The sequence below is a fragment of the Gadus morhua genome, chromosome 3 (assembly GCF_902167405.1).
Source record: "Gadus morhua chromosome 3, gadMor3.0, whole genome shotgun sequence".
NCBI lineage: Eukaryota > Metazoa > Chordata > Actinopteri > Gadiformes > Gadidae > Gadus > Gadus morhua.
The window spans coordinates 25,093,802-25,105,803 of record NC_044050.1 but is presented as its reverse complement, the minus strand read 5'-3'; the positions used below and the strand labels follow the sequence as shown (position 1 = coordinate 25,105,803).

Sequence of the window (12,002 nt, the reverse complement as noted above, 5' to 3'; positions counted from 1 at the left end):
CCTATGTGAACTATTATAGGGCTATATTTAAATAAATATTAAGAAAAATCTTGTCAGGAAGAAGGAAACATCTTTAGTACTGATGGTTAATGATTAAACAATCTTTGGGCTCTAAGAACCTTCATTACACGCCCCATTTCCTGCCTCCTAATAATTAATTTAGTAGGGGAGGTTGCTGGTGAAAGTGCTCCCTTGAATCCTCAGCCAGTGACTCAGCGCGCTGAGTCTGACAGCCACAGCGGACCGTCTCTCACAACAAAGACGCTTTTAGTTCGAAAGAAGACCCATTAAATTATGTTTCTTTAATAAGGCGTTCAAAACTCTTAAACACTCGCGTTTTTGAAGTACAGATATATATATATATGTATATAAAAGCGTAAAGTAAAAGCTAATGGGATTTTAAGCGCGCGCCCGCAGTGTCGCGGGAGCGAGCCACGCCGCCGGCCAAAAAGCGGCTCTGCTTTTATCCTCCGACTCAAAGCATCCTGACTTCATTCATTGCAGAGATCACACGACATCTCCGCGTATCCACTGTGACCGCGTTTATATCGCCAAGCTCGTATCGTTAAACTTAGTTGTGAAGATGCAGCTCGTTTGCAAACGCGTCGCCGAGGGCGTTTTAGAGGAAAAGTCAGTGTTTCAGAGACGTGCGCGCTTTTATCCCCTTTCCCATTAGAGTTAACGCACGGGCCTACATGCATCCTAATGGAAAACATGTCTTTAATTTCCAAAAGAATTGAACGAGAAAATGAAGAACATAGTCGGAAGGGATTAAGGAACGTTGCCTCCTCTTTTTAAAGCGCTCACCTGTTTGATCGAAGCAGGAAAACGAGGATCAACTTGACCTGAACAAAGTTCACCGTTTGTCTGTAAAAGCCGTTCATTTGAAGCGACTTCTGTGCGTTTGGCCTTGCTGGTTAGTTTTCCCGGTTTTATCGTGGATTACACGGGTACTCCCGTGGGGATGGTCGGTCTATTGTGCTTCTCCGACCTGGGAGCCACACTGTGGACTTTACTCCATTCAGATGCCAAGTAAACCTGAAGAGGAGATGAAAGCCGCGTCCTGTCACCTCATCGCCTTCTGCCTGTGCCTGTTACGCACCGCTGCTGAGGTAGGCTCCATGGCACCGGTTATCTCTTCAAATTTCTTTAAATTTACTACACAGCCTATCATTTCGGAGGACCAGATGTTTATGTTGAACATTGCATTGCAACACAGACACAGTAACACCACGCACGACGTTCGTAATTTCGCCTGCTGCGTAATTACGCACGGCATTCTGATCGTAGGCCACTGCATGGACGTAAAGGGTAAAACTGACATTAACATGTTCGTTGCACTGTTTCAACCAATGAATAATCCACGAGTTCCTGGTCGCCAGGACTACAGAGCAGAAAGCTTTCTCTGATGTGGTCTTGTGCCCCCCCCCTCCCCCCCCCCAGGAGTCTCCACTACCCCGGGAGCTGCTCGAGCGGCTCTCCCGCAGCGAGATCCACAGCATCCGCGACCTGCAGCGGCTGCTCGAGATAGACTCCGTAGGTAAAGCGCTTTGATATCACATATAGCCGAGCACATGGTGTTGCATGTTGTGTGTTTTGTCTCTTTTTTTAAGGGGTTCATTTATGAATGAATTGGTTGATTTGATTTGTGTTTGATAGCCTAAGTGGAGGCGGATATTTGCGTTTCGCTCTGTACTCACAAGTTATTTAGGTGAAGCCAAACATAAGTAAACAAACATTATGCGCGCTGGCATGGTTTCTTTAGTTTTTTTATGCAACCACTGCAATTTTGAAAGGTTTTGACTCAGGGTGTGATAGTATGGGTCTGATCAGCGACGAGAGGAAGTTCTGTCTCACTACACTCACGCCAAGGCGTAACCCGTTGCTAGGAAACCAAATAGCATACAGGGAACACCTAAACTATCACCGACTGAGTTTAACCACCTCTACCTTTATCAAATATAGTGGTGAAACATGGACGAGGTCAGGACACAGAGGGAAACGTGTTAGTATACACAACAAGCGTCATAGTACCGCCCTAGTGGGACTGAAACCATGCAGCCCTACCCGCGTTCCCCACTCAGAGAAACACCTCCACACTCCATGGGCTGAAAGGCCCTCGTCGGTGGTGAATGTAACCCCTGGTGGCCTTCAGAGAGAAGTCCTTCATCTCCCTGACCGAGCCATGCAGGATTAATCCTGCCACCATTCACATGCAAATGGGGAGTGTGACGGACACCACACCACACCCACCACCACTAACCCCACGTACACCGCCACCGCCACCACCCCCACCCCCACCCCCACCCCCACCACCCCCCACCCCCACCCCCCCCCAACTACCACCACCACCACCACCACCACCCTTATAAACAATCAGAACCGACGCTACCACCCCCACCAGCACCACCAGCAAGCAACACCACTACCGCCACTTCCACCACCACCACCCCACCCCATCACCACAACCACCACCCCAGCCTGACGGGGGTCAATGGGTGGGTTCATTATGCTGTTGTCACGCTGCCTATTATGGGCCGAAGGGCAGGATCAGCTGGAGGCCCGCCGTGTTGCTATGGGAACACAGACACCCAGACACACCCAGTCACATTCAGAGAGAGGCACAGACAGACACACACACAGTCACACACACAGACAGACGCACACCCAGTCACATTCAGAGACAGGCACAGACAGACACACACACAGTCACATACACAGACAGACACACACACAGTCACATACACAGACAGACACACACACAGTCACATACACAGACAGGCACAGACAGACACACACACAGTCACACACACAGACAGACGCACACCCAGTCACATTCAGAGACAGGCACAGACGGACACACACACAGTCACATACACAGACAGGCACAGACAGACACACACACAGTCACACACACAGAGAGGCACAGACAGACGCACACACAGTCACACACACACAGAGAGGCACAGACAGACACACACACACAGTCACACACACAGAGAGACACAGACAGACACACACACAGTCACATACACAGACAGAAACACACACAGTCACATTCACAGACAGTCACAGACAGACGCACACACAGTCACATACACAGACAGACACACACACACACAGTCACACACACAGACAGGCACAGACAGACGCACACACACTCACATACACAGACAGACACACACAGTCACACACACAGACAGGCACAGACAGACGCACACACACTCACATACACAGACAGACACACACACAGTCACATACACAGACAGGCACAGACAGACACACACACAGTCACATGCAAACACAAAGCCAGACACAGACAAATACAGACACAGACACACCGACACAGACAGATACACACACTCACATACACACACACACAGTCACATACACAGTCACACACTCACATGCACACAGACACAGACAGTCAGGAGCACACACAGTCACACACACACTGACACACATACAAAACCAGATAGAGAGGGAAAGGGACAGACTTTGTTGTGTGTTTTTAAGCACATTATCTGCCGACACATGACACTTCATTCCTGTCGCAGAGTTCAACACACTGACAGACAGACACACAGAAACACAGACACAAACACACACACACACACACACACACACACAGAAACACACACACACACACACACACACACACACACACACACACACACACACACACACACACACACACACACACACACACACACACACACACACACACACACAAACGCTGTGTGTGTTGAGGTGTACTCCAGGAAAATTCCCTGAGAGAGAAAATCTATTTTGCCTTTGACATTGACATTGACACGACAAAACCTTATCAAGGCTTGAACAAAACAACCCACACACACGTTCTGTCAGGAGACAAAACATTACACTTTTACTTGCAGTCCCATAAACCTTCAATCCAGCTGAAAGCTGGAAACCCAAAGCGGTGTGTGTGTCTGTAATCTGAGGCACTCGCCCAGTCCAAAGTCCTATTGATTGAGACGGTTTGAGGAGCAAAACAGCCGCGCCTTGAGAGTGTGTTTCACCTCGTGCTTGGAAGGTCCGCTTCTGTAATCCACCGTGCTCTTTGGGTCAAATGTTCAGCATGTTCAACAGAAAGCGCAACCGTTTGGATCAGTCACGTGTTGGTGTGTCTTATTTGTGTTTACAAGCTCACGTTTGTTAATGCTTGTGGTTTGGCAACTGTGGTAATGTAATTCGTTACCCAAACAAAAACAAATTATTGCAAACATAGCCGCATCAAGTTTCAGCTCAGTTACTCTTTCAGACAGCTGTAATTAATTTGTGAGCGTGTGTGTGTGTGTGTGTGTGCTGTTGTTCAGATAATGAAGTGATGGAGGAGACCAAACACAGTCACCAGAAGGACTTGTCTCACAGCTTCCATGACCGAAAGAGTTCACTGCAAGCACACACGAGGCACAAGAGGAGCATTGGTAAGACATACAAACGCACAAACACGCACTCTCAAACACACACAGTCCCACACACACACACAAGTAAAAGCATAAATAAAATGTACTCCGACACTTAGACAGTTCGTACATGTTTGCATAATGCGATGCACTGAGACAATACACACATATCATGTGTTTTTGGTCCCACAGTATTTAGACCTTCAACAACACTAGTGCCGTCTAGTTCTTTAGCCTTAATCAACACTCGTGAAGTCTAGTACTTTAGCCTTCATCAACACTCGTGCAGTGCAGTATGGCTAATGCTCAAACTACGGTATTACCACTTTACGCTCGATACTGCACTTCCTAGGTCCTCAACATTTCCTTGGCCAAGTGAGAAGTAGATCGGATGAACTGTGATTAAAACAGACAATCATACAGACAAAGAACATATATACACCAGAGATGAAGGACAGACATACACCAGAGACGAAGGGCAGACATACACCAGACGAAGGTCAGACATACACCAGACAAAGGACAGACATACAACAGACAAAGGACAGACATACACCAGACGAAAGGCAGACATACACCAGAGACGAAGGACAGACATACATACAGTGACTCCTTTACTTACAGTTTAATAATTAATGGAAATAAAGTCTCCCAGTCCACGTCAGCTTCTGGGGAAAATGTGGGCGCATCTTATAACTGATTACATTATACATTATCAATAAACAAATCATACCATAGCATGTTCGCTTAGATTAAAATCTCACTTTGAAACAAAATCTTTGTTTCAACTCGCCGGTTCAAATCGACCACATATCAAACTGTATAAAACCCACACATCATCCAACACATCCTATCAACTCACACAAATACACGCAACAAAACATGAACACACACAGACAGACAGTGTGTGTGCCATGTCTGACCAATCCCCCCCCCCCCCCCCCCCCCCCCCCCCCAATGGGTCCTGGCGCTGCCCCCTAGTGGTGGAGGAGGCGGTGCCGGCCCTGTGCAAGGTGAGGACGGTGATCTACGACATCCCCCGGGCCCAGGTGGACGCGTCCTCGGCCAACTTCATCGTGTGGCCCTCCTGCGTGGAGCTGCGCCGCTGCTCCGGCTGCTGCAACACGGGCAACCTGTGCTGCCAGCCCTCCCGCATCCACCACCGCACCGTCAAGGTAGAGCCGGAGCACGGGCGTGGATGGGGGGGAGGTCTGGGTCGTGCTGGTGGTGGTGGTGGTGGTGGTGGTGGGTGGGTCTGGTTGTGTTGCCAAAGAGGTGGAGGGATGGAGTGATTGGATGTAATATGGGGTGTCAATACCAGTGTTCGGAACGTTACTTTAAAAAAAGTAATTAGTTATAGTTACTCACTACTTGTTCCAAAAAGTAACTGAGTTAGTAACTGAATTACTCTATAATAAAAGTAACTAGTTACCAGGGAAAGTAAGTATTTGTGTTACTGTAAAAAAAAGAAGTTGCTATATGTCAAAGAATTTGGATTTTTTTAAATGGTTGATCTGCCAATTCAAGGCCCTGATATACTTCCAACTGAATTTTAATTTCCAACTGAAATTCCTCCGATACTGTATAAAAAAGTAGTATCGTACCGGCGAGTATGTAAGTCTATGCGCCGATTCGATACCATCACATGAATAGCTTATTTACTACACAGGCAAAGAACATCTCTAAAGTGTTGAACTGAACCTCTGCACTCTGCAGCTTGTACTGCAGAACCTTAACGAAGGGCTTGGACCTGAACGTAACTACCACCGACTTCCACACTTATTTATACTATTATTTATAATACCAACTTTAACACTTACTTTTTAAGTAGAGTCATTTCTAGAGTATACCTCAATGTTGGAACAGTGTGATGGCTTCAGCCTACATCTTATTGGGGTCGATGAGACAAAGTCGTTCAGTGGGCAGTGGAACCCCCCAGCACTGTTAGAATGTCACCACAGCGTTTGGAAAGGTGGACGCGTGAATTAGTGTGACCTTTGACTCAATTTTTAAGGCAAATACACACACGGGCAAACACATGTACCTGAATGTACTTACAAGCATACAAATGCGTGATTTGCAGCAGTTTTAGTATAGCCATTGACATCACACTTATAAGCGCTGGCTAACAATAGCTTTGTCATTGAACCCTCTAGATTCATTGTGAGTGAATGTTTGGGTGCATTGCATACATTTGTGTGTGTGTGTGTGTGTGTGTGTGTGTGTGTGTGTGTGTGTGTGTGTGTGTGTGTGTGTGTGTGTGTGTGTGTGTGTGTGTGTGTGTGTGTGTGTGTGTGTGTGTGTGTGTGTGTGTGTGTGTGTGTGTGTGTGTTTGTGTGTAGTACAGTATTTGCTGTGCTTGCTCAGACCAGCTCAGTTTTCTTTTGATCTTTGCCAAAGCCACCATTAAGACCTATTAAAGTACTGGTTTATAGTCATACAGAGCCAGATGGAAACTTCTTGGTGAGTGTGTGTGTGTGTGTGTCTGTGTGTGTGTGTGTGTGTGTGTGTGTGTGTGTGCGTGTGTGCGTGTGTGTGTGGGGGGGGGGGTCGTCTGTTTCATATAGTGTTTGCCATATCCAGTAAGAAGTACACTAAATTGTACTGTGGCTCAAAGGCAATGAGTATGGCTGTTTCTAGTTTGCTGATTGATATTTATATGAAAAAAGCATTGATGCAACATAGGGGAATGTCCCAAATTGACGACTATAAAGTACTTCTTCTTGAAAATACTCTTTTCCTTTGGGGACAGTGAGTGAAGGAGGTGACATCCCAGTGGCTAATCTCGCCTCACTATTAAGGACTGCAGCCAATCACAACAACTGTCTGCAAAGGGTGTGTGTTGTGTGGATTGTGTTAATGAGTAATGTTTTTGATGTGAATATATTAATCGAGGCAGGGGAAATTTGAGCAATTAAGTAGAGAGAGAGAGAGAGAGAGAGAGAGAGAGAGAGAGAGAGAGGGAGAGAGAGAGAGAGAGAGAGAGAGAGAGAGAGAGAGAGAGAGAGAGAGAGAGAGATAGAGGGGGGGAGAGAGAGAGAGAGAGAGAGAGAGAGAGAGAGAGAGAGAGAGAGAGAGAGAGAGGGGGGGGGGGGGGGGGGAGGGGGGGGGAGAGAGAGGTTAGAGTTGAGAATGCGATGAAAGGGGTAGGAAGCGTGAAGAGAGAAAGGAGTGAGAGGAGGAGGAGGGTGCGTTTGATTGGGTGTTTGCCGGTGCTTCTGATACCCGGAGCCAGATGAAAGGGAGGCAATCCACCGTCTGGCCGGGAGGAAATCAAAAGTTAAGCCTGCTGAATATCCTTAGACCCAGCTCTCACTCCCTCGAAGGCTGACGGACCTCGCAGAAACCCTTCGATACACGCACACGCACTCACACCCACACACACACACACACACACACACACAAAGCCACATCAAACACACACTGTGCCACATCACACACACACACACAGTCAGCCGCATCACAGCAGTTTTTGATATTAAAGGGGTGTGGTTAGGATTGTGTGTTCTTGTGCTTGCGTGCGTGCCTGTGCCTGTCGGTATCAGCCGGACCATCTCCCTTCACCATGCTGGTCAGTTGTTTCAAACCACCACTCTTGGAGCCCTTGGTCCTCTGAGCTTTTCCCCTCGGCTTCATTGAGACCTCGATTTATGTCTCTGTTATGTCCGTCCAACGGCTTGTGATTTGTTTCATTGCAGATGGAAAGTTTGGTGACTGCGGACGATGGGAATTTCAGGGCTGGTTGATCTGCAAACCACAGGGCAATTACTTCAGTACCTGTTTTTTTTTCCTTTTCTGGATGTTGAGATAATGCAGCCAGGGACAACTGCAAGATCACTGGTTGTACTGTGCGTGTGTGTGCGTGTGTATGTGATTCTTCCTCTCCATCGTCCTCTCCCCCATTTCATCCCCCTCCTAGTTGTCATCTTCCCTTTCTGTTTCTCGCTTTATCGCTTTCCTTGTCTCCTGTCTCTCTTCTTCTCCTCTGCCCTACTCTTCTCCAAAAGCCACGATAACAACAACAACTCCTCTAATCAAGCGTGACTTGGTTTCAAAGGAGGAACTTCTCTCACATGGTCCCTTCGTGATCCAATCAATCTGTCCACTGTTTCTTCACAGGCCACAGACTCTGACCTCAGGGGAACTCCGCAACGCGGAAACCAACCTAACTGTGTTTTATGTGTCGGCTTCCCCTGCCTCACTCCACTATGTTTAGACTTGAACCAATGGGACGCTGTTCAACTCAGTCCTGGTGCCTTATTGGCCTTGACACCGTATCTGCCAAGTGGGAATGTGTGCGTGCGTTACATTTGTGCGGAGGTGCTGATGGGTGTGTATGCATGTGCCTGAACCTGTGTTGGCTTGACTGTGGAACTCGTGAGGAGGAAAACGGAGAAGGTAGACATCTTGTCCTCTTGTCTGTTTTAAAGACCCCAAACCCATTCAAACTCTGTTCAAATGGGGACGCTAGGAGTTTGTGACCACGCATAGACCATGACTCATATCCAGTGGACACTTACTGGTCAGACTCGCCTCATAGTTTAGAGAGTTTCGCGTACAGGGGGATCACGTCATCGGGCTCTCACTTCGACGCCGTTTTGCCTGGCATGCGCCGGCGCTCCTATGGGTTTGGCGGCTCTCGCTCGTCAACAGAACAGACGAGGACTCCATCCTCCCTCTTCCACTACTCATTTCATCCACCGACCTCACACACACACACACGCACGCACGCACGCACACTCGCACACACACACACACACATTCCTGGTGCTATCTCACTGTTGCCTCCCTCTCTCTCCCTCCATCTCACCCCTCCCTGTCCCTCCGCCTGCCAGGTGGCCAAGGTGGAGTACGTCCGGCGCCGGCCCAAGCTGCGGGAGGTGCAGATCAGGCTGGAGGAACACCTCGAATGCACCTGCACCCACAGACCGCCCAACGGCCCGCACACACGCTCAGACAATGGTACGGGGAGTACGGTGTGTGTGCGTGTGTGTGTGTGTGTGTGTGTGTGTGTGTGTGTGTGTGTGTGTGTTTGTGTGTGTGCGTAGCTGTGCCTGTGTGTTTGTGTGTGCCAGTTTATGTTTCTGCCGGAGCACCAGGGTTATTTCCCCTTTCCCATGTGGCGGTGCTGTGTGAATGTGTCTCTGCAGCGATAGGAGCTGATAACAGATCTGAGGTATTTACTGGGTTTTTCCTCTCTGCTTAAACTACACCCTGGAGACATTTAGCTCCCCCCCCCCCCCCCCCTTCTTCCCTTTATAGGAACTCTCACACACTAGTTTGCACACATATATACACACACACGTACACATGCATGACAGACAGACAGACAGACAGACAGACAGACAGACAGACAGACAGACAGACAGACAGACAGACAGACAGACAGACAGACAGACAGACAGACAGACAGACAGACAATGCAATGTACAACAAGCGATCGGGTGATCAGATACCAATGAGAGATCAGAGTACTATTTGCGGTGAATGGACGTGAGAAGATTCCCAAACCCCCCGGTTCCTTAACAGACTTCCTCCGTCCTCTATCTCCTCCAGGCATCCGGTAAGGAACGGATGGACAGACGCCGAGGAGCAAAAGAAGAAGATGGAGGAATGAAAGAGATTAAACTGTGTTTTGAGAGGAAGACATCCGCGGCCTGGTCAGAGCGTCTGCTGTTACATTCCTGTGGTGCTCGAGTCATCATCGCTGACATTCCCGGGTCACGTCAGGGTGGAGGAGATGAGGCCATGTAGAGCAGGTCAGAGGATAAGCACAGAGGAAGAGAAAGAGGCCATCTTGGATCAAATGCAGGGAATCCCCCACCAGCGGGTGACTCGTAGTAAGGTTGAGTGAACAGGCAGCGCATCCAAACCAAATCATAAAAAAGCCATTGCCTTGTCACAGCTTCGATGACTCAATGGGGGGTTGGGGGGAAACAACCTTTTTTAATTTTGTGCGAAATTGAATGGTGAAAATGGTGAAAATGGTGAAACGAGTTTGGCTTACAGGGTTACAAGTCTTATCTTTGACTTATGTGTGCGACCCACTCAGTGAACCGGGATTAAAAGCCTCTAAGAAGCCCCCCGGATGTTCCAGAAGATTCTGTCTGCGGACAATGGCTTGGAGTACATTTCACATTCAAAGACTTTCGCCGCTACCAAAAGACACACATCCACGGAGAGACACACACAGACACATCCATATCAACCACACACGAAAAAGCACGCATACACACAAACATGCTGTAAATATTCTATATTTTTATAACCTTTAATTTTGCTATGAATCTTATTTTCCACTCTGTCCATGTTATCTGCATACAAGCTGGATAGTTATCCTCTGTACATGTTATGATACTAATAAACTATTTATATAATTATGCACTCTGCACAGCTGTGTGTGTGTGTGTGTGTGTGTGTGTGTGTGTGTGTGTGTGTGTGTGTGTGTGTGTGTGTGTGTGTGTGTGTGTGTGTACACGCTTGTCCTAAACATTGCGATGTTGACCCGAACATCGCTTGGGAAATGCAAGTATGGCCCTCTCCCTCAGCTCAAACACAAGCACACAATACTCTCAAATAAGCTGAAAGAAAAGCAGAATCCAAAACAAATCATGTGTAGCAGGCAGACATTCACCATTCGCCATGAACTTTGCTGCTTGCTAAATGTGGTATTATTAGCCTACTGTTATTGTTATTAGATTGTGATGGATACTATTATACACATACGACTAATGTTCTACCAGATATTCACTCAATAATTAGCCACAGATGTATGTGCTGAAGGTACCAAACATACGCAAGGGTTTGTTTATGTTCTTATGTCCTTGAACATGTAAAGAGCAAACACTTAAAATTAGCTCAATCTGTGGTGAAACATGGGTAATTGCTGTTGCGCCATCTGATGAACACAATGAACAAGCATGTTCAGCTCTGTTAACCAAACAAAGTATATTTGAAAAAATCCCACAAAGATTACATCCAAAAGAGCAATTGCTATTTAAATTGTTGTAAAACAGAGAAGTTAAAAATTTCGTTCCCGATATTACACTGTCCTCTACTGTATCCAGTCGATATGGTTGGATTAGTGCAGGACATCTGGGATCACTTGGTGGTTTATTCAGCAATAACATCAAGTTTTTGTTAATGTTAAATAAAGACTGTGGGCATGAATACATCTTAGGACTGTTATATTATTTTGGCTACATAACGTAGTAGCCAAGAAATCCTGAACGGCAATTAAAATCGATTTGAGAGTCATTGCCTTGCTAGCGCTGTGCGATGTAGCTCAGCCAAGATCCCCCTCCTAGCCTAGTGGTCCAACTCTAACTATATATTAGCTTCTTTCCATTGTACGTTTTTGCAAGAACATATTTTTTCCTGCAATATTCAGTGAATTTTGTGTTTATTTTCTTTCGTAGTTTGTTTTGCATTTGGCATTGGGTCACCTGCCCTGTCTAGTGGCTCTGATAGTTAGGGAAATGCATCCAAAACCTCTCTAAATAGTGAGCTGTACCTTTGTGGGTGTGGGTGTGTGAGTGTGTGTGTGTGTGTGTGTGTGTGTGTGTGTGTGTGTGT

At 47.2% G+C, this 12,002-nt stretch overlaps 1 protein-coding gene across 1 annotated transcript; it reads left to right on the top strand.

Moving 5' to 3' along the window:
• Positions 1-203: 203 nt before the first annotated feature.
• On the top strand, positions 204-10,816 carry pdgfaa (platelet-derived growth factor alpha polypeptide a). Its single transcript, XM_030351224.1, has 6 exons — positions 204-1,112; positions 1,444-1,540; positions 4,338-4,448; positions 5,409-5,602; positions 9,263-9,389; positions 9,984-10,816. Exons 1-6 carry the CDS (start codon positions 1,026-1,028, stop codon positions 9,992-9,994), a joined length of 627 nt encoding a protein of 208 aa, XP_030207084.1. The 5' UTR covers positions 204-1,025; the 3' UTR covers positions 9,995-10,816.
• Positions 10,817-12,002: the final 1,186 nt, after the last annotated feature.